Raw genomic sequence first — 24,403 nt, 5'->3', positions numbered from 1 at the left:
AGCCTGAGTCTCATATGTCAGCCCATTATAAAACTTCTCAACAAGGGCCCAAGGAGTAAGACCATGCTGTGAACAACAGGCCAGCAAACTCTAAAAGCGCTCCCAAGCTTGATAGTATGGCTCATCCGGCTCCATGTGCAAAGAGTGGATTTGATCACGAAGGAGAGAAGCTTTGGTAGGCGAGAAGTATTTCTTGATAAATGCAGCACGCAACGCCTCCCAATTAGTGAATGCTCCAGCAGGTTGCGAATCGAGCCACATGGCAGCACGACCCGTATGTGAAAACGGGAACAAATGGAGGAAAATGGCATCTTCATTAGCACCTTGTAAATTGAACGTTCCGAGCATACGGGTGAGACGATTGATGTGCGCTGGTGCATCTTCATCGTCACAGCCATGGAATAGATTACTCTGGGTGAGATTGGCTATGACATAAGAGGGAATCTGCCATGAATTAGGGTTATCGATTACGGGGGTGATGATGGGCGAGCGGTCTCCAGTGAAACCCTCGAAGACTTGTTGGTAAACGGTTTAGTTTTCGGCCATTTGAATATCGGGAACGATTCTGGGACTCGACGGCGGTGAACTGTGTGGTGATGACTTCGGTGGAGAATCTATGATGATCGGTGATGACGAACTGGCCTCAGATTTTAACGGAGGTGGTCCTTGCGAACGAAGATGTGGCATAAACCTGAAAGACACATAAGACCAACTGAGTAGACTCTATGTAAATACGAAAATAAAACGAAGAATAAATAAAACAAACTAGACTTCAAATTAAACTAAAATAAATTAGACTCCTACGACTTAAAGACAAAACAAAACAAAACAAGTAGCACGTATGTAGCAAACAAATCTAATCAAAGCTAATAACGCAATCGCCAAGAGTCCCTGGCAACGGCACCAAAAAAATGACGTGCTTAAAATATTATTAACTAAAACTACGCTAATCTAGACACTAAGTAATAAATTCTAGACTTTTACACTTAACTAAACTACTAACCGGTAAGTGAACCGGTCGACTCTAGCACAGCTAAGTAAGTCTGGATATCGAACCCACGAGACTCTTTTAATTACATAAACTAGCTAAATTAGACTCAACTACAGACACGACTATTTATTTATTATTTGTTTAAGGGGGTTTACTAATAAACTAATTTTAAACTAATTAAGAAAACTATTGACGACTAAACTTAGAACTTTGACTTAATTCAGATGATGATGATGAGATAACTACCTAGGCTAGAATCCCCTAAATTTCAGTTGTTAATTAATCAGGAAAATATTTAGTTATGGACTGGGATCGTAAAATAGACACCTAAGAGAAAACCCGAACAGGACCCCTGACCCTTCTCAAGAGACACCTATGGGTTTCTAATAAGTTTTAACGTACACCAGTATTAAAAATCAAGTTTTCTTATGGTCACCTAATTATTTATGACTTAGTTCCTTTATACGAAATTCTACCTTACAGTGCAGAAATCAAAAGCAGTTTTATATATTTAATTGATTCGATAGACAAAGTTAACCAATCAAACCTAGACGGACTCCTTACGAAGAACTAAATATAGCAATCCTGATCAACAAAGACCTATCAATAACCTAGCACTTTACAGATATTTAGGTTAGCAGCACACTTAGATTTATTTAATTAACTAATATTATTCCTATGATCTAATCACGAATCAATCATAAAATAGTCAAAAACACAATGTAAATGACCTAATAGCAACATATCATAATGACAAACAATAGTCTAGGCAGCTATGGAATAATAACAATCAAACAAACAATCCTAAGTATCCATCCACATCAATTTAATTTAATTAAACCTTTTAATAAATCATAAAACCATAACAATAAATAAATCCCAAATCAAAACTCATCGTCAAAATAGGTTCATCATAAGCCTAGGCAGTCTATAATGTTTATCCTAGCATAGTGAAATCAAACAAAACAAACAACAGAGAATTCATGGCGAATATAAAAGAAAACGAAAGAAAACAGAAGATAAAACCCGTGTTCTTCGTCTTCAACCAATACGCGCACCACCGGATGATTCTTCAACTCCAAAGTTGCCAAAAGTTGCAATCCTAAACTCGGGAACTCTCCAAATTCGGATGGCAATTAAGGGTGAGATTAGGGGTGTTTATATAGTGATTAAAGCTCAAAACCCGGAATATTCTAGAAATTAGGTTGGTCGCGCCACGCTACCAAAATACCCCACATGGCCGCGCGGTGTGGGCAATTTGTCCGCGCTACGCTACCAAATCCCCTTATTTGGCCGCGCAACGTGGCAAAATTAACTTGGTCCCGGTCCAGTTCACTCATGATCTGGTCCAGTTCGTTTCCTGATGCGGCCCGGTTCAATTCTGATGCTCCGGTTCACCGGTTTGGCTTGTTTTAGCTCGTTTTTCGCCCTTTTTAACCACGGTAAACCTCCGGAACCTAAATTGTTCAAATATGTTAGTAATGTATAAATTCTAATAAAAACCAAACAAAAACTAATGAAATATTATATAAAATATACAAGGGATTTATATATATTAAGCATTATATCAATCATCTCTACCTCAAACTACCGATTCAGCCATGGAATTGGCTGGTTACATGATGAATGGTTTGATTAGAACTTGCAAAGAAGAAAAGAAAGAGGGAATCTTTAAGAAATAAGTTATCTTCAAGAAGAATGATAGGGGAAATAAGAAACAGTATGTTGGGGAAAAGAAGGACTCCCAGTTATCTGTCTAGGTGTGTAAGACTTGCAACCGAAGACACTTCGGGAAATGCAATTTTGATCAATCAGTCACTTGCGCTAATTGTAAGCAAGTGGGTCATCCAACATCAGAATGTTGGAAAAATAAGATAACTTGCTATGGTTGTGGTGAGTTGGGACATTTTCATTCTGAATGCCTGAAGAAGGGACTGGAGGAGACGGTGTAAGCAGTAATGGCACAAAGAATGAGGCAAGGAAGGGAAACGCATGTGTCTTTGTGCTTAACACTCAGAAGGCAGCAGACGTGCCGGACGTCATAGCCGGTACGTTTCCCGTTAATAACATTTATGCTAGGGTTTTGTTTGACTCCGGTGCAAAACAAAGCTTTATAGATAAAAGATTTTGTAGTCTATTAAATGAGCCCTTAGATAAGCTGGGCAAATCCCTCATAGTCGAAACGGCCAATGGTGATTTAGTCAGGATATCTGAAGTTTTGAAGAATGGCGAAATTTTGTTAGCAAAATATGTCATACCTGTTCAATTGTTGCCCATGACACTAACTGGTTTTTATATCGTCCTAGGTATGGATAGGTTATCTGATAAACAAGCCCATATCGTATGTGATAAGAAAGCTATTGAAATTCGTACAGCAAATGGAAAGACCATCCAAATGCGGGAGACAAGGATGCTGGTCACGTTAGCTTAATCTCAATTATTAACGCTAATAAATGTCTGCGTGAAGGATGCTTAGCATTCATGGCATATGTGACAGAAGAACCCAAGGAGAAGAAACTAAAGGATGTACCAATTATCTCAAAATTTCCTGATGTTTCCCAGTAGAATTACCAGGAATACCACTAGAGCGTGAAGTTGAATTCAGAATAGATCTAGTATCCAGTTCAACACCTGTTGCTCGATCCCCGTATAGACTAGCTCCAACAGAGATGAAAAAATTAAAGAAACATTTTGATGAACTATTAGTAAAAGGATTCATAAGACCGAGTTCCTCACCATGGGGAGCTTCGGTCCTATTCGTGAAAAAGAAAGACGGTTCAATAAGAATGTGCATCGAATAGCGAGAGCTGAACAAAGTGACAATCAAGAATATATACCCACTCCCAAGGATCGATGATCTGTTTGATCAGCTACAAGAAGCAAGTTACTTCTCTAAGATCGATTTACATTTATGCTATCATCAGTTAAATGTCCAAGAGGAAGACACTCTGAAGACCGCATTCAGAACAAGATACGGACATTATGAATTCACAGTCATGCCATTTGGAGTTACTAATGCTCCGGCAGCGTTCATGGATATAATGAATCAGATCTGCAAACCGTATTTGGATAAGTTTGTTATCGTATTCATCGACGATATACTTATTTATTCTAAATCAAAAATGATCATCAAAATCATCTCAGGATACTACTTGAGTTGTTAAGGAATGAGATATTGTATGCTAAATTCTCAAAGTATGAGTTTTGGCTTCACGAAGTAAAATTCCTTGGGCATGTTGTGAATGCAAGTAGTATTCATGTAGATCCTGCAAAGATTGAGGCTATATTAAAGCGGGAAATTCCTAAGTCACCGAACGAAGTTAGAAGTTTCTTAGGTCTGCCTGGGTACTACAGAAGATTTATCAAGGATTTCTCATGTATCGCAGTACCTTTGACTTCGCTAACTCGTAAGTCAGTGAAATACGAGTGGGGACCAAAGCAAAGTGAGGCATTCGAGACCTTAAAGCAGAAATTAACACAATCACCTATTTTGGCTTTGCCAAAAAGGACAGATGATTTTGTAGTCTATTGTGTTGCTTCACATACTGGAATGGGATGTGTACTGATGTAAGGGGTTAAGGTCATAGCATATGCCTCTCGACAGTTAAAAACTCATGAAAAGAACTATACTACTCACGATTTGGAGTTAGGCGCCATAATTTTTGCTTAAATGTTATGGAGGCACTGTCTCTATGGAGTAAAATTCATAGTTTATTCTAACCACAAGAGCTTAAAGTATGTCTTTAGTCAGAAAGAACTCAATATGAGGCAAAGACGTTGGATGGAAGTCTTAAGTGAGTGTGATTGTGAGATCATTTATCATGAAGGTAAGGCCAACGTTGTAGCTAATGCATTAAGCTGAAAGGAGCATGAAAGAGTGCGTGCTCTAAGGTTAGAACTTCATATTGATTTGATAAATCAACTGAAAAATGCTCAGAAACAAGCACTAGAAGAAAGTAAAGTCACTGATGAGAAAAGAAATGGTACTATTGACCAACTTGTCAAAGGTAACAATGGAATTCTCCGAATGAATAGGAGAATCTGGTTGCCGATTGTTGGAAACTTACGAGGAAGGATACTTGAGGAAGCTCATAAATCAAAGTACATGATGCATCCAGGAAGCAACAAGATGTATCAGAATCTAAGGAGTAATTATTGGTGGATTGGCATGAAGAAAGATATTGCCACCTATGTTAGCTAAATGCTTGACTTGTTCAAAAGTCAAGGCAGAACACCAAAAACCAGCAGGTTTGCTGCATCAACCTGAAATATCAATATGGAAATGGGATATGATTACCATGAATTTCATTATGAAGTTACCTAAAACTTCTCGACAAAATGATGCAATCTGGGTTATTATACATAGACTTACTAAGTCTGCCCATTTCATTCCGATACAAGAGTCATTCAGTATGGATAGATTAGCACATCTATATATTGATAACATAGTATCCATGCACGATATGCAGTTGTCCATCATTTCTGACAGAGATAGTAGTTTCACGTCTCAGTTTTGGAAAAGTTTCCAAAAAGCTATGGGTACGCGCTTAAAACTAAGTACGGCCTATCATCCCCAAACTAATGGACAGAGTAAAAGAACTATTCAAACCTTGGAAGACATGCTTCGTGCTTGTGTAATAGACCTAGGAGGAAGTTAGGATACTCATCTATCCTTGATGGAATTCTCGTACAAAAATAGTTATCATACGACTATTCAAATGGCACCATTTGAAGCATTGTACGGTCATAAGTGTAGAACCCTCATATGGTGGTCTGAAATTAGAGATAATCAGTTGTCAGGACCTGAAATTGTTCAGAAAACAACTGACCAGGTGACACGGATTAGGGAACGGTTAAAGGCAGCTCAAGATAGGCAAAAGAGTTACACAGGTATACGCCGTAACCCGTTAGAATTTCTGGAAGGAGATAAGGTATTACTAAAGGTGTCACCTTGGAAAGGTGTAGTTCTGTTGGGTAAGAAAGGAAAATTAATTCCATGTTTTGTTGGACCTTTCAAGATTCTTGAAAGAATTGGACCAGTAGCATACCGGTTAGAACTACCGGAAGAGATGAAATGCATACAGAATGTATTTCATGAGTCAAACCTACGAAAGTGTTTGGCGGATGAATCTCTTACGATGCCTTTAAAAGATGTTGAGATCAATAGTAATCTCAAATTTGTAGAGCAACCGATTCAAATCGAAGATAGTATGACTAAATTTCTCTAGCGAAAACGACTCAAGTTAGTCAAGGTTCGATGGAACTCTCGACGTGGTCCAGAGTTTACATGGGAACTCGAGTCAGAAATGAAGAAGAAATACTCGTGTCTATTCGATCAATCTCGAGGACGAGATTAATTTAAAGCTGGGGAGGATGTAACATCCCAAAATTTCCATACTAATTTTGTCAATTTAGGAAGTTGAGGGACCAATTAGTCATTTAGCTAAAGTATAAATACAAAACTCTCATGAAGTGACACCTGTCCGATGACTAATCAGATGAAATTGACATGTGTCTAATGACTAATCATATGGAACGACATGTGTCGTCACATGTCAACATGAAAGGACACGTGCCATCATAATAATGAATGGTGGTGAGCGACGGTCCGACCAAGGGTGTGAGTTTCAACTATAAATAGTGGTCATGAGTTGCTCATCTGTGACATCCCGAACACCAAACCACTCTCACTTTCTCGAAGCTTGTGACACCGAGTTGGAGTCCCTACAGCACTATAGAGTTTTGATGTTTTATACCCAGACACCCTATGTATAGTAGAAGTACTCCTCGTTCGTCCTTAAGCATTATACCCATTTTAAGGTAAGAGTTAAGTTTAAGTAATTTTAATTCATAGCTTAGATCTTAGTCGAGGGTATAACCTAAACCTTGAAAAATTTATAAATATATATAAGCTTTTATGTGTGTGTGTGTGTGTATTTATATATATAAAGGTTTACAAAGATAAACATTTCTTTGAAACATAGAGTTTTACATGGAAAGGCTATTGTTAATTGACTTTCTTATAAAGGAAGAAACACTAATTTATATATAAAGAATATTTATAAATAATTAAACAAAAGCTTGACAGGCACGTAGTAATTGGAAGGGTGACAATACCGTTAGTCGAGTCTCTTGTCTAAGGAAAGTAATTCGTATAAATCTCAATCAACCGCGGGACCCGTTTACTTTCCTGGAGAACTTGATGAGAGTGTTCGAACCTATTAGGCCAAAGCATGCCACACCAAAAGTCATGAGAACTAAAGTAATCCTTTTGAATAAAACTGACTTTTAAATTAAAAGAAATGTTTTATCAAGGTTTAAATCTATAAACTGGACTAAAGGTCTGAAGCTAGATCATCTGATCTAGATAAATTATTAAACTATTATTCCCTGTCACACCCCAACCTAAGGCGGAAATGCCGGTGCGTGATCCGATTGTTCACAGCTAGAAGATACTATAATAATATAAATGTGGCAATATCTATTTAATTATTTTATTTCAAATGTACACACAATACTCAAATATAACAAAACAATTCAAATAAATATATATAACAAATTTAAATTCATGTTTGTCTTCATTAAAACCCTAAGGTCTTTCTATGTGTCCTAACTTCAATTTCAATTCAATAGCAACCTACATATGCGTAGAAAACAAAGTTTGTCAACAATATATGTTGAGTGAGTTTACCATCAGTTTTGTAATAAAATAATGTTAATATAATAAATAAGAGAAATAAGCAAAACGTAATAAATGCGGTAATGAAATCAAACCATGAGCAAATAAGTTGTCGATTAAACCATTGCCAAGCGAATCGGGCGCCGGTAAATCAACCATTAGCAAATAATAATAAGGCTGTTGCCAAGAGAATCGGGCATTGGTCAATAATAATGAGAATCCAATACATGGGGATATATGGGACCTCTCCGAACACGAATGCGCTCATAAAAAAGTAAGCACATAACAAGTATATTTGATCAATCACACACAATACGCGTTCGCTATTTTTGATATATATGTATATATATATATATATAGGGAGAGGATCAAGAGAAAACTCGCCTTTAGAGATAAAACTTAAAAACTCGTAAAGAATTATTTTTAATTAAAAATAAAAAAATATTTTCAAAATTCTGTTTTAGCCATTATTCTTATATTTTCTTATATTTCACTCGAAAAAAAATAAAAAAAATAAAAATAAAATAAAAAAAACCGCTGTAATGCACATACGTGTTACTGTGCGATACCGTTGTATTACACATGTGTATTACTATGTATTTTTTAGTTTAATAGTGTTTTATTGCATATATTCAATATTTGTGTATTGTATATGTGTAGTAGCGTTGTATTATATTGAAAAAAAATAATAATAAAATAAAAGTCGATGTGGTGCGCATGTGCGTTAATTTTGTATTACACATACACACTAATGTGTATTTGATGTGTGTATTAGTCTTACATTGCATATATACAATAGTGTGTATCAATATGTGCAATAGTGTTGTATTTTATGCCATACAAACACTTTTGCATATATGCAATGCACACTATTACACATGCACACTATACCGACGAGGTTACCGACAAGTTCTTTTTTTTTGAACCAATAACAATATTTAAGATTAATGGAAAAAAAAGAAACTTCAAAAATAAAAAAAAATTAAGTTAAAAATAGTTTTTTATAAGTTTTTAGGAGTTTTTAAGTTTTCTCTTTAAGATGAGTTTTCACTAGAACCCACCCCTATATATATATATATACACATATATATATATGATGTAGGCATATGACCCCAAAACGTTGTGAAACTGAACAAAATAGGGGAATGATAAACCTCACCTTAGATTAATGACAAGCGAATATAAATACGAAGAAGCGAGTCGTCCACTACACGTCAAACGATATGAACGATTCAGAATTAGAAATTTTTTTATATGATAATATAAGTAAAAACAAACTTAATGCCGCTGGAATCAATCCAAACGGATGAGTAGAACTCTAGTTATGTTAAATTAAACGTTTAAGCGAGCTGTACTGACATCCGAACAACGAGTCGGAATTTGGGTTTTAGTCAGTAGCCTTAAAATTTCGTTACGAGAATAAAAGTCTTCTGTACCGAACGTTGAATCCGATCAAAAGTATGAGAAAATGTAAAGTCAAACTTGTTGACTATTTTGCCCTTTATCGAGTTTTAGATGAATTGACCAGTCAACACCCTTCAACCATCGAAACTGATTGAAGGTTATTGACTAGGGAATATATATATGAACAATTTCTATGTTTACAACTTACCCAGAAAGTGAAAGGATCGATCAAGAGATGAAGTCAAAGGTCGGTGCATAAGTAAAGTTAAACAATTAAGCGTGTATCTTCAACAATAACGCAAAAACTAAAGGATTTTATAAGAGGCAGAGAGGGTGATGGCTAGAGAGGCTTCTCTAGGGTTAGTGTAAAGTTTATGGCAGGCTAAATAAGGGTTGTTTATATAGGAAACACTAAAACGAACTATATTTAGTATATTTACTCGTTTAGGAAACCAAATCGAGTTTTAATGATCAAATCAACCTAATATGCAAACATAATTCAATCTTGTGGAAGGGGTAATGTATATGGACATGTATTTTAGTTATATTAGTTATCTTGGACCTTAATTCACTTGATTTATGCCAAAATAAGCGATTTTATACCAAAAAACAAACTACGAAACGAGATCGTGTAAGATTTATGTTCAGCTAGCCCATAGCGTCGTGTGGCCAGCTCCTAGGGGTGCCATCGTGCAGTACTCCGGGTTGATATGGGTTAGAGTTTGAATTTTGTCATATATGGTCCTTGTAGTTTCTAAATTGGTCAAATATTGAACATTTTATGATTAAAACAAGAATTGAGCAACATGGAAAAAATAAAAGGGTATAAAGTGAATGTGTAAGTCTTTAATATTTATAATTATATGATTTTGATTAAAAAAAAGGTCTAAAATTCGTTCCCGGGTCGGGTTAAACATAAATGAATACGATTTAGAAAATCCGAAATATTACATTCCCGAACAATATGTCTGAGGTAATCATTCATGAAACACAGAGAAATTGTTAGTTGAACAACTGATCAAAAGATGAATAAGGCTAACCTTTTTAATATCATGATATGTACTATTTATTTTAAAGTATTTACTCTTTTTGATTATGGAGGGTTATCCATATGTAAAAAGTTAGAAAAATATTTACATGAGGGTTGGTTCAAATTCTCTAAAACGTGTTGATACAAGGTAGTATTAGACATTCAAGCTAAAATACACATGTGTCTGGATCCTTACATGTATGATCTGTAGTGGGCACACTACAGACATACTGACCATGAGGCAAGTAACTGTCTCTAGGGCGCGTAACCGTCCACCACGTAGTCTTTGCGCATGCTTAGTTCTGATGAGATGGGATTGAGTCCCACTAAGTCATTGAACGTTATTGGTGATTGTGTCATAACGAATTATGAAATTTTTTTTACCGAGTCAGCGTTATTCACCCGCATATAGCTGACATATATTTTTAAAGTTTTTTCAGGTAACCAAGAGTAAGGTATGGAAATGGATATACCGGTGGAGATAGAAGATCGCTACGCATAGAATACAGCTGATGGCTCAGCTAATTTTGTAAACGAAGCATATAAACTTATTTTATAAAGCAAGTAATTTTGTAAAACGAAAAAGGGTATTTAATTCCCTATGTTATGAAAGTAAATATTTTATTTAAGTATTTTCCGCTACGTAATCAAACTTTGACAAATTAACAGAACTGGTACCAACTATTGGTCACACGGCTAGGCCCCTGAGGCCGGGTATGGCATTTTTAATGTGTCAAAAGTTTTACATGCTCATTATATCTCAGTTCGAATATATTTATCATAAGAAATTACAACCAATTAAACGTTTGTCTATAAACTACTAATTTGTTTATAAAATATATAATTTACAAACTTCAAACTTCTATCTCATCTAAAATTTTAAAGTGAAATAAAAAATAAATAATGCTCAAAAATTGCTCGAAGTTCGATTGAAAAATACTTGATTCGATTTTATAGCTAACGTATTGTCACACCCCATCTAAGACGGAAATGCCGGGGCGTGATCCAATTGCTCACAGCTCGAGGATATTATCATAATATAAAAGTGACAATATCTAATTAATTATTTTATTCAAAGTATACACAGATTATTCAATTATAAGAAGCAATTTAAATACATGAATATAAGCTCAAATAATGATTATCTTGATTATAACCTACGGTCTTATCTACGTATCCAAACTTCAATCTTCAATACAAGCAACCTACATATGCGTAGAAAATGGAGTTTGTCAGCATAAAGTTGAGTGAGAATATCACTAGTTTTGCATGTCAATGTAAATAAGCATAACGTGATAAAAGCGGTAAATATAATCAAACCATAAACAAGTATGTAGACCGTTGCCAAGCGAATTGGGCGTTGGTCAATAGCACGAGAACCCAATACATGGGAGTATGATGGACCACTCCGAATATACGAATGAATGAATATTAACACAATATACGAACGAATGAATATTAACACAATACACGAATGAATGAACATTAACACATGTAAGCATGTAACACGAATGAATGAATATTAAACGAGTTAGTGAATAAGCGAGTCGTCCACTACATGTCAAACGATATAAACAATTCAGAATCAAAGATTTTAGGATATGATAATATATATAAAAACAAGCTCGTTGCCGCTGGAATCAATCCAAACGGACGTTTAGAATTCAAGTTATGTTTGTTTTAAGATTTAAGCAAGATGGTACTGACCAGAATCCGAACAGCGAGTCGGAAGGCGGGTTTTAGTCAGTAGCCTTAAAATTTTGTTACGAGAATAAAAGTCTTCTGGACCGAACGTTGAATCCAACCAGAAGTATGAGAAAACGTTAAGTCAAACTAGTTGACTATTTTGTCCTTTAACGAGTTTTAAACGATTTGACCAGTCAACACCCTTCAACCACCGAAATTGATTGAAGGTTATTGACTAGGGAATATATATGAATGATTTCTATGTTTACAACTTACCCGAAAAGTGAAAGAATTAACATAAACGATGAGTCAAAGGTCCACACGTATGCAAAGTCAACCGTTTATGAGCGTATCTTCAACAATAAATCAAAAACCGAAGAAGATGATGAAGGGTGGAGGTAGGTGACGGCTGGACGGTGTTTATTTAGGTTTTAGGGAAGTTTATGCCAGAAGAAATAAGGGTTGTTTATATAGGAAACACTAAAACGAACTAATTATGGTTATTTACTCGTTTAAGAAACCGAATCGATTTTTAATGATCAAACCAACATTAAAATTAGTAAAATTCATTCTTGAACAAGGTTTAATGAATATGGACATGTGTCTAAGCTTTGGGGGATCTCTTGGGGCTTAAAACACTTGATTTATGCATAAAATAAGCGATTTGGTTGCTAAAAACAAATTATGAAACAAAATAAGCTATTTAATGAGAAAATCTGGAACAATAACTAATAAAATTTGGCTTGGACACCAACAGAACTAAATTGGACTAGCTATAATATTTCTTGGAGTTTAAGTTTCGTTAATTTAATCGAAAATAGGAAAGAATTGACAAAATTAGTCCCTGTAGTTCCTGAAAATGCGATTTTTAGCCCTTTTAAGCGATTTAAAAGGTTTCTAAGGATTATTTGGTATGATTGAAAGTTATGGAATTATAAAATAAGTTAAATACAATTTTTAATCAGTTCAAAAGATCCGAATTACATTCTCGAATCGGTTTAAACAAATACGAAAAATCCGAGATGTTACACATATTACCTAACTGTTAAAGTTGTATTTGCTTAACTGAAAAAAGAACAAAAAGAAAAGATGTGTAAGTATGAGTCTTGTTTAAACAAGAATGAGTGAAGTTTAAATATATGCTTAATACTAGGGCCTTCCAAAACATTTGTAGCTCGAACTCACTCATCGGTCGCTCGGAAATTGCTCAAAAAAACATATAAATAAATAGACATCATACATAAATATAAGTATACAATTTTAAAAACACTTCAAAATTTTCTCCATTCCATCAATTTTATAGTTTTATTTGTTCGCTTCAAGCTTTCAATATACCAAAAGTTTGTTTACATGTTCATTGTATCTCATCTCAAATATATTTATCATAAAAAGGTTACAATCTATTATATGTTTGTCTATAGACGACTAATTTGTTTATAAAATATATTATTTATAACATTCAAACTTGTTTCTCATCTGAAATTTTAAAGTGAAAAAGAAATAAATAATGCTCGAAAATTGCTCGATGTTCGATCGAAAAATGCTCGATTCGATTTTATACCTAACGTATCACCAAACGTTTAAAGTTGTATTTGCTTAACAGAAAAAAAAAGATGTGTAAGAGTCTTGTATTCACAAAAATGAGTGAAGATTAAATATCTGCTTAAGTCCACGGCTGTCCAAATCGCTAGTAACTCGAACTCGCTCGTTGCTCACTTAGAAATTGCTCGAAAAAGGCTCGATCAGTTTTCCGCTTGATTGCAAACAAGCCGCTCTGCTCGGCTCGGTTTGTAAACGAGCCAAGCAACGAGCAATGGTCTGCTCGGTTCGGTTTGGCTTGAATATTTTTAATTTATTTTTTATATAATTATACATGAACAAATATATAGATATGTAGACAACACACATAAATATAAGTAGACAATTTTATAAACACTTCAAAATTTTCCCCATTCCATGAATTTTATAGTTTTATTTGTTCGTTTCAAGTTTTCAATATACCAAAAATTTGTTTACATGCTCATTATATCTCAGTACAAATATATTTATCATAAAAAAATTACAACCTATTACACATTTGTCTATAAATTACTAATTTGTTTATAAAATATATTATTTACAACTTTCAAATTTGTTTCTCATCTAAATTTTCAAAATGAAAAAGAAATAAATAATGCTCAAAAATCACTCGATGTTCGATCGAAAAATTCTCGATTCGAGTTTATACCTAACGTATTACCTAACCGTTAAAGTTGTATTTGCTTAACAGAAGAAAAAAAGAAAAAGAAGAAAAGATGTGTAAGTAAGAGTCTTGTATTCACAAGAAAACGAGTAAAGATTAAATATATTCTTAATTCTACGGCCTTCCAAATCGCTAGTAGCTCGAACTCGCTCATCACTCGGTCGGAAATTGCTCGAAAAATGCTCGCTTGGCTTTTCGCTCGATTGTAAATGAGCTGCTCCGCTTGGTTCGGTTTCTAAACGAGCCAAGCAACAAGCAATGGTCTGCTCGGTTCGGTTAGACTCGAATACTTTTAATTTATTTTTATATAATTATATATGAACAAATATATAAATATATAGACAACACACATAAACACAAGTATACAATTTTATAAACACTTCAAAATTTTTCCCAATTCCATCAATTTTGTTGTTTCATTTGTTCGCCTCAAGTTTTCAATATACCAAAAGTTTGTTTACATGCTAATTATATCTCAGTTCAAATATATTTATCATAAAATATTACAACCTATTACACGTTTGTCTATAAACTACAAATTTGTTTATAAAATATACTATTTACAACCTTCAAACTTGTTTTTCATCAAAATTTTTAAAGCGAAAAAAAGAAATAAATAATGCTCGAAAATCGTTCGATGTTTGATTCGATTTTATACCTAACGTCTTACCTAACTATTAAAGTTGTATTTGCTTAACACAAAAAAGAAAAATAAGAAAAGATGTGTAAGCAAGAGTCTTGTATTCACAAGAATGAGTGAATATTAAATATATGCTTAAGTCTGCGACTGTCCAAATCGCTCGTAGCTTGAATTCGCTCATCGCTCCCTCGGAAATTGCTCGAAAAATGCTCGCTTGGTTTTTCGCTCGATTGTAAACAAGCCGCTTCACTCGGTTCGGTTTGTAAACGAGACAAGCAACGAGCAAAGGTCTGCTTGGTTCGGTTGGGCTCGAATATTTTAATTTATTTTTTTATATAATTATACATGAACAAATATATAAATATATAGACAACAAACATAAATATAAGTATACAATTTTATAAACACTTAAAAATTTTTCCCAATTCCATCAATTTTATATTTTTATTTGTTCGCTTCATATTTTCAATATACCAAAGTTTGTTTGCATGCTCATTATATCTCAATTCAAATATATTTATCATAAAAAATTACAACATAATACATGTTTGCCTATAAACTACTAATTTGTTTATAAATTTATTATTAAAACCTTCAAACTTGTTTCTCACCTAAATTTTTAAAGAAAAAAAGAAATAAATAATGCTCGAAAATCGCTCGATGTTCGATCGAAAAATGCACGATTCAATTTTATACCTAAAGTATTACGTAACCATTAAAGTTGTATTTGCTTAACAGGAAAAAAAGAAGAAAAGATGTGTAAGTAAAAGTGTTGTATTCATAAGAATGACTGAAGATTAAATATATGCTTAAGTCTACGGCCGTCCAAATCGCTCGTAGCTTGAACTCATCAATCGATCGCTCAGAAATTGCTCGAAAATGCTCGCTCGGTTTTTTGCTCAATTGTAAAAGAGCCGCTCCGCTCGGTTTGGTTTGTAAATGAGCCAAGAAACGAGCAAAGGTTTGCTCAGTTCAGTTTGGCTCGAATATTTTTAATTTATTTTTTTTTATAATTATGTATGAACAAATATATAAACATATAGACAACACACATAAATATAAGTATATAATTTTATAAACACTTCAAAATTTTCCCAGTTCCATCTATTTTAAAATATTATTTGTTCGCTTCAAGTTTTCAATATACCAAAGTTTGTTTACATGCTCATTTTTTTTCGAGCAGTGAACTTCTATAAACAAGGTCGAAGCCACGACGACCTCCACAACCCGAAGAAATCCAACATAAAAGAACATGGAGAAACAACTACATCAAAGAAAATTTGCACCAATCTGATCAACTAATCGATTTGCATCTATATCTATGTTTAAACCAAGGGTAACTTAAAGACTTATTATCACAAATAATATCTTCAATCTTCGTCTCCTTCCCTTCAAAAATCAAAGGGTTCTGAGCCTTCCAAATTCGCCAACAAGCAATGATAATAAAACCTTGGAAAGCTTCCTTTTCTTTGTTCTTAAGCCCCATATGGATATAACTTTCAAGCAGGTTTCTAACCCAAAAAACAAAAAAGGACGTGGTCTTGCACCAAGAAATCAAAGCATCCCAAACCTTCGAGGTCACCGGACAACCGGTGTAAATACGAACAGAGGATTCATCTGTTGCATTGCAGAACACGCACAAGGTATTAGGAATGTCAATATTTCTCCTTCTTAGGGCCATCTTGGGGGGGGGGGGGGTTGCCCATCTCCAATCTCCAAACATGAATATTGCATTTAGAGGGAACCCATTTACTCCAATTCATGACATAATTAAGACTATAATCTCTGCAAAAAAGAATTGTTTGTTTAACCGATCAAACCTTGAAGAGACCTGAGGGGTCCCCCAACCAAGACCAAGAGTCAGAGTATGCATTCCTTTTGGCAGCCGAGATACATCTGATGCATTCTTCCTACGCGACCAGCTCGTTATGAGAGGTCGGGTTCCGAATCCAGTCCCATTGCCAAAAAAAAGTTGGCTCCCACTTTAATAGAATCTATCACTTACTTTGCATCTTTTGTTGTTCTCCAATTGATAAGAGTCTAGGAAGAACCAGCTTGAGAGGGGTTCTCCCAGACCAAGGGTCCATCCAAAAGAAAAGATCGTTACCGTTGCCCAAGTTTTCTTTCATCAGATCCGTGAACTTGAGAGATCCCAAATTCGATTTATTAACTTCCTTCACTAGGTTCTTCCACACTCCTGCGTAATTATTATTAATAGGGACCAAACCCATATATGATTTGCACCAACGGATAGCCTCGATTACTCTCTTCCAAAGACTTCCTTTCTCAGTTTTAAATCTCCAAATCCATTTAGCCAAAAGAGAAAAGTTTATGTCTTTCAACCTCGAGATCCCGAGACTGCCCCTATCTTTTGGAATGGAGACCCGATCCCAAGCGACCCAATGCACTTTATTACTATTGTCAGAGCCTCCCCACAAGAACCTTTTCATTATGCCTTCAAGCGTATTAATCACTTTGACAGGCACTTCAAGCGTATTAATCACTTTGACAGGCACTTTGGAGGTTTTCGAGCACCGATTTAACTAAAGTGACACGGCCGCCTATAGACAAAGAGCGAGCTTTCCAAAGAGAAAGGCACTTCTCAAAGGCATCAATCACGGCGTTCCAATTATGAAAGTTGTTCATGTTGGCTCCAACCAATATCCCAAGATGAATAAACAGGAAGGATCTAGGCAAACAACCGAGGGCTTTAGCCATGTTTACTACTTCCAAATTGAGCGCAGAGTTGCCAAAGAGAAATGATTTCTGAAAATTAATATTGAGACCAGAACATAGGTGAAAACATCTTAAGAGACGGACAACGTTTATAAAGTTGGGATGAGACAATTCTCCTAGAATCAACGCGTCGTCTGCATAGAGAATATGGGAAATTAACGGACCCCCGCTCGGAAGTTGGATCCCTTTCAAGATGTTTGATTTGCAAGCCTTAGAGAACATATTCAAGAGAGCTTCCATAACTATCAAAAATATAAAAAAAAAAAAAAAAGGAGAAACTGGCTCCACTTGCCTCATCCCTTTGTTGCAATGATAATTCAAAAGTAGGGAACCCGTGAACCAAAACCGAAGATCTAGAAAACGATAGAATACTTTGAATCCAAATACACCATCTCTTAGGAAATCCCATTTGAGCCAAAATAGAGATCAAGAAGTCCCAATTTACGTTGTCGTGGGCCTTTTCAAAGTCGATCTTGAAGAAAAAGAAGTTAAGTTCCTTTTTTTTTTTTTTTTTTTTGCCCAAGATAAAATCTTATTAGCAATAAATGGGCCATCCAAAATGAACTTTCCTTTCAGTAATGCCTACTGGGATTCCGACAAGACTGAGAAAAGCACCAATTTCAATCGATTCACAATCACTTTGGAGATAACCTTGTTGATCACCCTGACTAAAGTGATAGGTCTGTAATCATTAAGGTTAGCTGGGTCTTTTTTCTTAGGAATGAGAGCAATGAAAGAAGACCCACAACCTCTGTTGATAACTCCTTATTTGTGAAAAACAGACATCAAATCCAAGAAATCCTTTTCGAAAAGATCCCAAAAGTGTTTAAAAAATTTGAAGTTAAAACCATCCGGACCCGGGGCCCGATTACTCCCACAGTCGAAAACCGCTGACTTGATTTCTACTTGACTGAATTCGGAAATCAGAGACTCAGCATCTGCTTCAGACAACTTTTTCAACTTTTTCCAGCAAAGAGAATGGCGAGCTGGGATAGATTCTTTAAACTTGTTCCTGAAAAAACAAAAAGATTTCTTTTTTTATTAGTTTCGGTTTATCACACTACTCCCTGTTAATAAGAAGGCCCGGAATACCATTCTTTACTTTCCGATTATTAATCATGCCATGAAAGAAGGCTGTGTTGTCATCTCCAAAAGAGGCCCACTTTACTCTCGAGCATTGCAAAAGTTCTTTTCGTTTAAGCATAGACGCTTCTTCCAAGTTTTTTTTGGTATTCAGCTCTAACCCAAAGTTCCTCTTCATTTAAATCTCTGGTCTGCATTTCTTTTTCAAGAAGCTCTAACTCGTGTTTCCAGTTTGAGATCTCCTCTTCTTTTTTGTTTTTGGTATTTTGCCACCACTCCTTAATAGCGAAGTGAATGTCTTTCAGCTTAAGAGACAAGCGAATTTCTGGAGAGCCTTGAGCATTAGAGGCTGAAAAATCTGACCGGACAACGCAATCAAAATCCGGCCTGTTTAACCAAGAATTGAAGAAACACGGGCGGTGTCCAAAGTTAACGAATCTGGTAACAAGGGAGATAGGCCTATGATCGGACCAGCCTCTCGGCATGGCTCTCTAACACGCGTCTGACCATTTATTGAGGAAATCAAAGCAAACTAAAATCCTGTCAAGCGTACTTAGTTTATTACCAACCGAAAACGTAAAATTACCTCCCTTCATTGCGTATTCTGCCAAATCAGATTTATGTATAAATGAGTTGAAAACTCTAGCAATAGTCAGGTTGAACCGCGAATTTCTTCTTTCCTGTTCAAATCTAGCAGCATTGAAATCGTCCATAGAATCCACAGACCTGCGGGGTTTCTTTGAGGTTTAAGATTCTGCCCCATAATGCTCTTTTATCCGTCACCCCTTGAGGCGCATACACATTAACGATGTTTACATGCTCATTATATCTCAGTTCAAATATATTTATCGTAAAAAAATACAACATATTACACATTTGTCTATAAACTACTAATTTGTTTATAAAATATATTATTTATAACATTCAAACTTGTTTCTCATCTAAATTTTTAAAGTGTAAAAGAAATAAATAATGCTCGAAAATCGCTCAATGTTCGATCGAAAAATGCTCAATTCGATTTTATACCTAACGTATTACCTAACCATTATAAATAATGGTTTGATGCAAGGCTTGATGTCCAAGGCTTGATGCATAACTACTATCGAGCCGGGGGTCTCACCGAAAGCAGCCTCTCTATCCTTATAGGGTAGAGGTAAGGCTGTCTACATCTTACCCTACTCAGACCCTACCATAGCTTTGCTATTGGTGAGATATATTGAGTACGATGATGATGATGATGATGATGTATTACCTAACCATTAAAGTTGTATTTGCTTAACAGAAAAAAAAAGAAAGAAAAAATGTGTAAGTAAGAGTCTTGTATTCACAAGAATGAGTGAAGATCAAATATATGCTTAAGTCTACGGCCGTCCAAATCGCTCGTAGCTCAAACTCGCTCACAGCGCGCTCGAAAATTGCTCGCTCGGTTCGGTTTGTAAGCGAGGCAAGCAACGAGTAAAGGTCTGCGGTTTGGCTCGAATATTCTTAATTTATTTTTTATGTAATTATATATGAACAAATATATAAATATATAGACAGCATGCATAAATATAAGTATACAATTTTATTATTTGTTCGCTTTAAGTTTTTAATATACCAAAAGTTTGTTTACATACTCATTATATCTTAGTTCAAACATATTTATCATAAAAAATTACAACATATTATACGTTTGTCTATAAACTACTAATTTGTTTATAAAATATATTATTTACAACCTTTAAACTTGTTTCTCATCTAAATTTTTAGAGTGAAAAAAAATTCTTGTATTAGATTTCACCAAATGAAAATGATGCATTTAATTTTAATAAATTATTACTTTTAGAACTATAAAAAAGATTTCTAAATGTAATGACTAGAAGTGCTACTGATAGCTGCATATCTCGTTTGTACACATCTTCTCTTTGTTTTCGGGGCCTCTAGTGAGTTACAGACAGAGTTTGAAAAGGTCAAATCTTTGATGATTCCATCATCTATGATTGAGTTGCGAAAACTTCTGGATAGGTATCCTACATCTGAACCGAATTAATAATGTTTGAAAATCGCTCGATGTTCGATCGAGAAATGCTCGGTTCAAATTTTAGCCGTTCGGTTCTGCTCGATTGTAAACGAGCCAAGCAATGAGCAAGCCTTCGTTCGGTTCGGCTCGTGAACAACCCTACTTAAGTCATCTCATTTTTAAATAGATAGAATCCCACATTTGATTAGGCTTTAGTTTTTGAAGTCCAGCTGGCCATTATAATAACAGCCCACAAAACTTTATTGAAATTTAAAACGATAAACTTAAAAGGCGCCATCTATCCCGGCAAGAAGCACCAAGCTCCAACGCCACACTTCTCTCATGCACTTTGCTGCTCTTGGCAGTTATATATTTATTCATTCGTCATTTGAATATTTAAATGAATCATGAGCCACGGAACGCTCACATTGACACAGCAACACTTGTAGCTGAAGCAATCCACACGATCTTCTTCTTCTTCTTCTTCTTCTGTTGACTTTGAAATGGCATCTCCGGTTTACTTCTTAATTTCCTTGATTCTCGGTGCCATCACCACACGCTTTCCACTTTGAGTGATTCTCACATCACTTTTCATTCACTTCCCACTTATAGCTAGGTTTTGACGCCTTAACTTTATTTTCTTTTATATTCTGGTTCAAAGTTAGGCGATTTCTGCTGTTATTGAAGATACTCTGAAGTTGCAATACAAGCTCTGTCAGTAATTTCTCTCCTGTAGCTGATACTTGTTGCTCCTGTTCATGTTAGTGTTCTTTATTTAATTGAAATTGGTTTCATGTTATTCTCAATAACACTCAGTTTGGAACTTGATTTTTATCATAGCAAATCACTTTGGTAGAACTCACTAGCGATTGGAACTTTTATATGTAATTTCCGTTTTATACACATTTTTATATGTAATTTACAAAGATTTGCCGGAGTTTACAGAGTATGGCCGGAAATTGTCCGAAATTAGCCAGAGACTTGGTCCAACTAGTGGCGATTTCGTCAGACTAGTGGCTATTTGGCCGATTAGCGACTAATTAGGCCGATCAGGGCCGTTCCTAAGAATCCTAAAAATTTTTTGGGTAGAAAAAAAAATTTGGACCTTTAGTAAAAAGAGTTTTTTTTATTGGACTTCAATTATTAAATTTTTAAATGAACATGTTGGTTATGATTTGGCTGTGCAAAAAATGTTTTATTAAAATGGTCTTAAATGAATTGAGTAATTGAGTTTAAACACTAAGAATACAAATTCCTTCCCCCCCCCCCTTTTTTTTTCAAAGTTGCAGGCACAGTAGAAAATTAGTCAGGCAGTGGCTTACTAGCAATTAATCACCGACTAGTCTAGATTTTTTCAACACTGTTGCAAATGTGATGCCATATTAATAGCTTAGTAGCCTAGTAGGTTATTGTTATGCATTGTATAATGGTGCTTGAAATGATCTGTGTAAACTTATAGTGATGTGCAGGTTTTCTAATAAAACTTACTGTTGATAACAGGCATCTAGCATTGTTTCAATGTCAACTGACTTAAAGTTGAATGTTACTATTAATCCTGATGTCAAGGAGTCAGATTTCAACTCTTCACTAGAGATTTCTCCACATGGCGGGAAGGTAAATGTGGTGCGCAGGCTCATCGGTGGTTTTCTTCCTCAAGGAAGGATGGCAGGTGGCAGAGCAACAAATGAAAGGTATATAATGTTTCAATAATTGGACTTCTTATGTAGAAATATTGACGATATTAGTAGTTTCCATTTCAACGGTGAAGCGCCTAATTATGTATGCAGATCCAGAGGCAATCGGGTTGTGTCTGAGAACGATGAAGTTAACGTTCACACAGGTGAAAGGAGGGCTCACGAGCCAAAAGTTAGATCTGGACCGTTGATTTCTGGGGCTGCGTATTGTCTCTCTTCTTGCAGTATGATATTGCTTAACAAAGTTGTTCTTTCAAGTTATGCTTTCAGTGCTGGAATATCGTTGATGTTTTATCAGGTAAATTTGGTCTTGTTAAACTAGATGAACACCAATATACAAAACATATCTTTGTGTGTGTGTGTGTGTATCATGTGACGCCTATCAAGTGCAAGCATTTTGAATTCTTGATATTCATTTGTATATGTTGTTCTTGCAGAATCTTATCTGTTCTATTATAGTTATCATATTGGGTTTATGTGGGGCAGTTTCACTAGAAAAGCTGAGCTGGAAGCTAGTTAAGGTGTGGATACCCGTTAATTTGATATTCGTGGGCATGCTTGTTTCAGGCATGTATAGGTATGTCTTTGCAACAATTATTGTTTTCTTAGATTAAACCATGCTTACTTTTATATGTAATAATCTATAATATTTTAATTGGTGTTTTCTTGTGGATATATTCAGTTTGAAGTACATAAACATTGCAATGGTGACTATCTTGAAGAACATGACAAACATATTAACAGCAGTTGGTGAACTCTATATATTCCGTAAGCGACAAAGCCAAAAAGTATGGACTGCAATGTTTTTTATGGTATGCACTCACTTATGTGTTGCTACGCTAAGTTTCTCTCAAAGTGAAATTTCTTGGTCTTTAAATGCATAAAGCTAGTTTTGCTTTTTATTAAATATTTCTTTCTGACCATGAACACATGATTACAAAAAATTCAGATCATTTCTGCTGTAAGTGGTGGTATCACAGATCTCTCATTTGATGCAACGGGTTACACATGGCAACTAGTGAATTGCATTCTGACTGCAAGTTACTCAGTATGTTGTTTCTGCAAGCAACCTAATTTTTATTTTCTAAATCATTGCCAGTAACCCTTTAATGCAATTAGAATTTATTTATATTTAATGTTTCTGGATCACAATATATTCATTTATATTTACCTTATATTCAGCTTACCTTAAGACGAATCATGGACACAGCAAAATCTGTGACAAAATCTGGATCTCTGAATGAAGTTTCAATGGTGTTGTTGAATAATTTGTTATCATTACCATTTGGCGTGTTCTTGATTATCATATTTGACGAATGGACTTATGTAATCAACGCGTAAGAAAATTCACTTCTAAAAACCATTTTCTATACTTTCTAAAATCTTTAATCTCACCTGTTACTGGTTATTGCTTTCAGGGATGTAATCAATATTCCCATGTTTTGGGTTGTTGCAACTGTTAGCGGACTTCTTGGACTAGCTATTAGCTTCACTTCTATGTGGTTTCTAAACCAAACCGGTCCTACCACCTACAGGTAAACAGTTAATAATCCACTTGAGATATAGAAACTAGTATTTACTCAGAATCTGTGTAAATGTTTACAGTTTGGTGGGCTCGTTAAACAAGATTCCCATCTCAATTGCTGGTTTACTGTTGTTTAATGTTCCACTTAGCCTGCCAAATCTTTTCAGCATACTTTTTGGTAAGCAGCATGATCTTAAATACTCACCTAACCATTTCCGGCGTTATTTGCTTTATATATGTGTGATTATTCAGGTTTGTTTGCGGGAATATTCTTTGCGAAGGCCAAAATGTCATAATTGGAGTCAAGTATCTTCTGCCAGTTACATTCTGATTGGTTACCAGTGACAAATCATATATATTTCTGGGAAGAATAGAGTTTGTAAACCAGAAAGGATAAGAAAAGGCTTAAAGAAGCTGATATATTAATAGATATGTTCTGGTACAAAGGCACACCAGGAGTGAAAGATGCCAAATTGTTAAGTATATGTAATATAAATGTTATTCTTCTAAATAATATCATACATGCTCATTTCAAATTTTATTGATCTTTATATTAGTAATGTGGGTGGGCCAGCATCTGTCTTCGTGTGAACTAGGTAAGCGCTGCAGCACAGTTATGTTATGTTTGGAACAGGCCAATCATATACCCCTTTGTCACCCAAAATTGCAACAAAGATCTTTTAAATTGTTACAA

General features: G+C 35.1%; 2 protein-coding genes across 2 annotated transcripts; both read left to right on the top strand.

The window, feature by feature from the left end:
• The first annotated feature begins 5,709 nt into the window (after positions 1 to 5,709).
• Positions 5,710 to 6,219, top strand: LOC143575880 (uncharacterized). The gene is made up of 2 exons (XM_077060133.1): positions 5,710 to 5,922; positions 6,010 to 6,219. Exons 1-2 carry the CDS (start codon positions 5,710 to 5,712, stop codon positions 6,217 to 6,219), a joined length of 423 nt encoding a protein of 140 aa, XP_076916248.1.
• A 15,718-nt stretch (positions 6,220 to 21,937) lies between these two features.
• On the top strand, positions 21,938 to 24,005 carry LOC143575878 (GDP-mannose transporter GONST2-like). Its single transcript, XM_077060132.1, has 9 exons — positions 21,938 to 22,181; positions 22,278 to 22,482; positions 22,622 to 22,761; positions 22,867 to 22,996; positions 23,134 to 23,232; positions 23,367 to 23,521; positions 23,603 to 23,719; positions 23,790 to 23,887; positions 23,962 to 24,005. Exons 1-9 carry the CDS (start codon positions 22,009 to 22,011, stop codon positions 24,003 to 24,005), a joined length of 1,161 nt encoding a protein of 386 aa, XP_076916247.1. The 5' UTR covers positions 21,938 to 22,008.
• The last annotated feature ends 398 nt before the right edge of the window (positions 24,006 to 24,403 follow it).

The sequence above is a fragment of the Bidens hawaiensis genome, unplaced genomic scaffold (genome assembly GCF_021521415.1).
Source record: "Bidens hawaiensis isolate Kalapana, Puna unplaced genomic scaffold, B.hawaiensis_p1.1 tig00027770_1, whole genome shotgun sequence".
Lineage (NCBI taxonomy): Eukaryota > Viridiplantae > Streptophyta > Magnoliopsida > Asterales > Asteraceae > Bidens > Bidens hawaiensis.
This window is presented reverse-complemented; position numbering and strand designations above follow the sequence as displayed.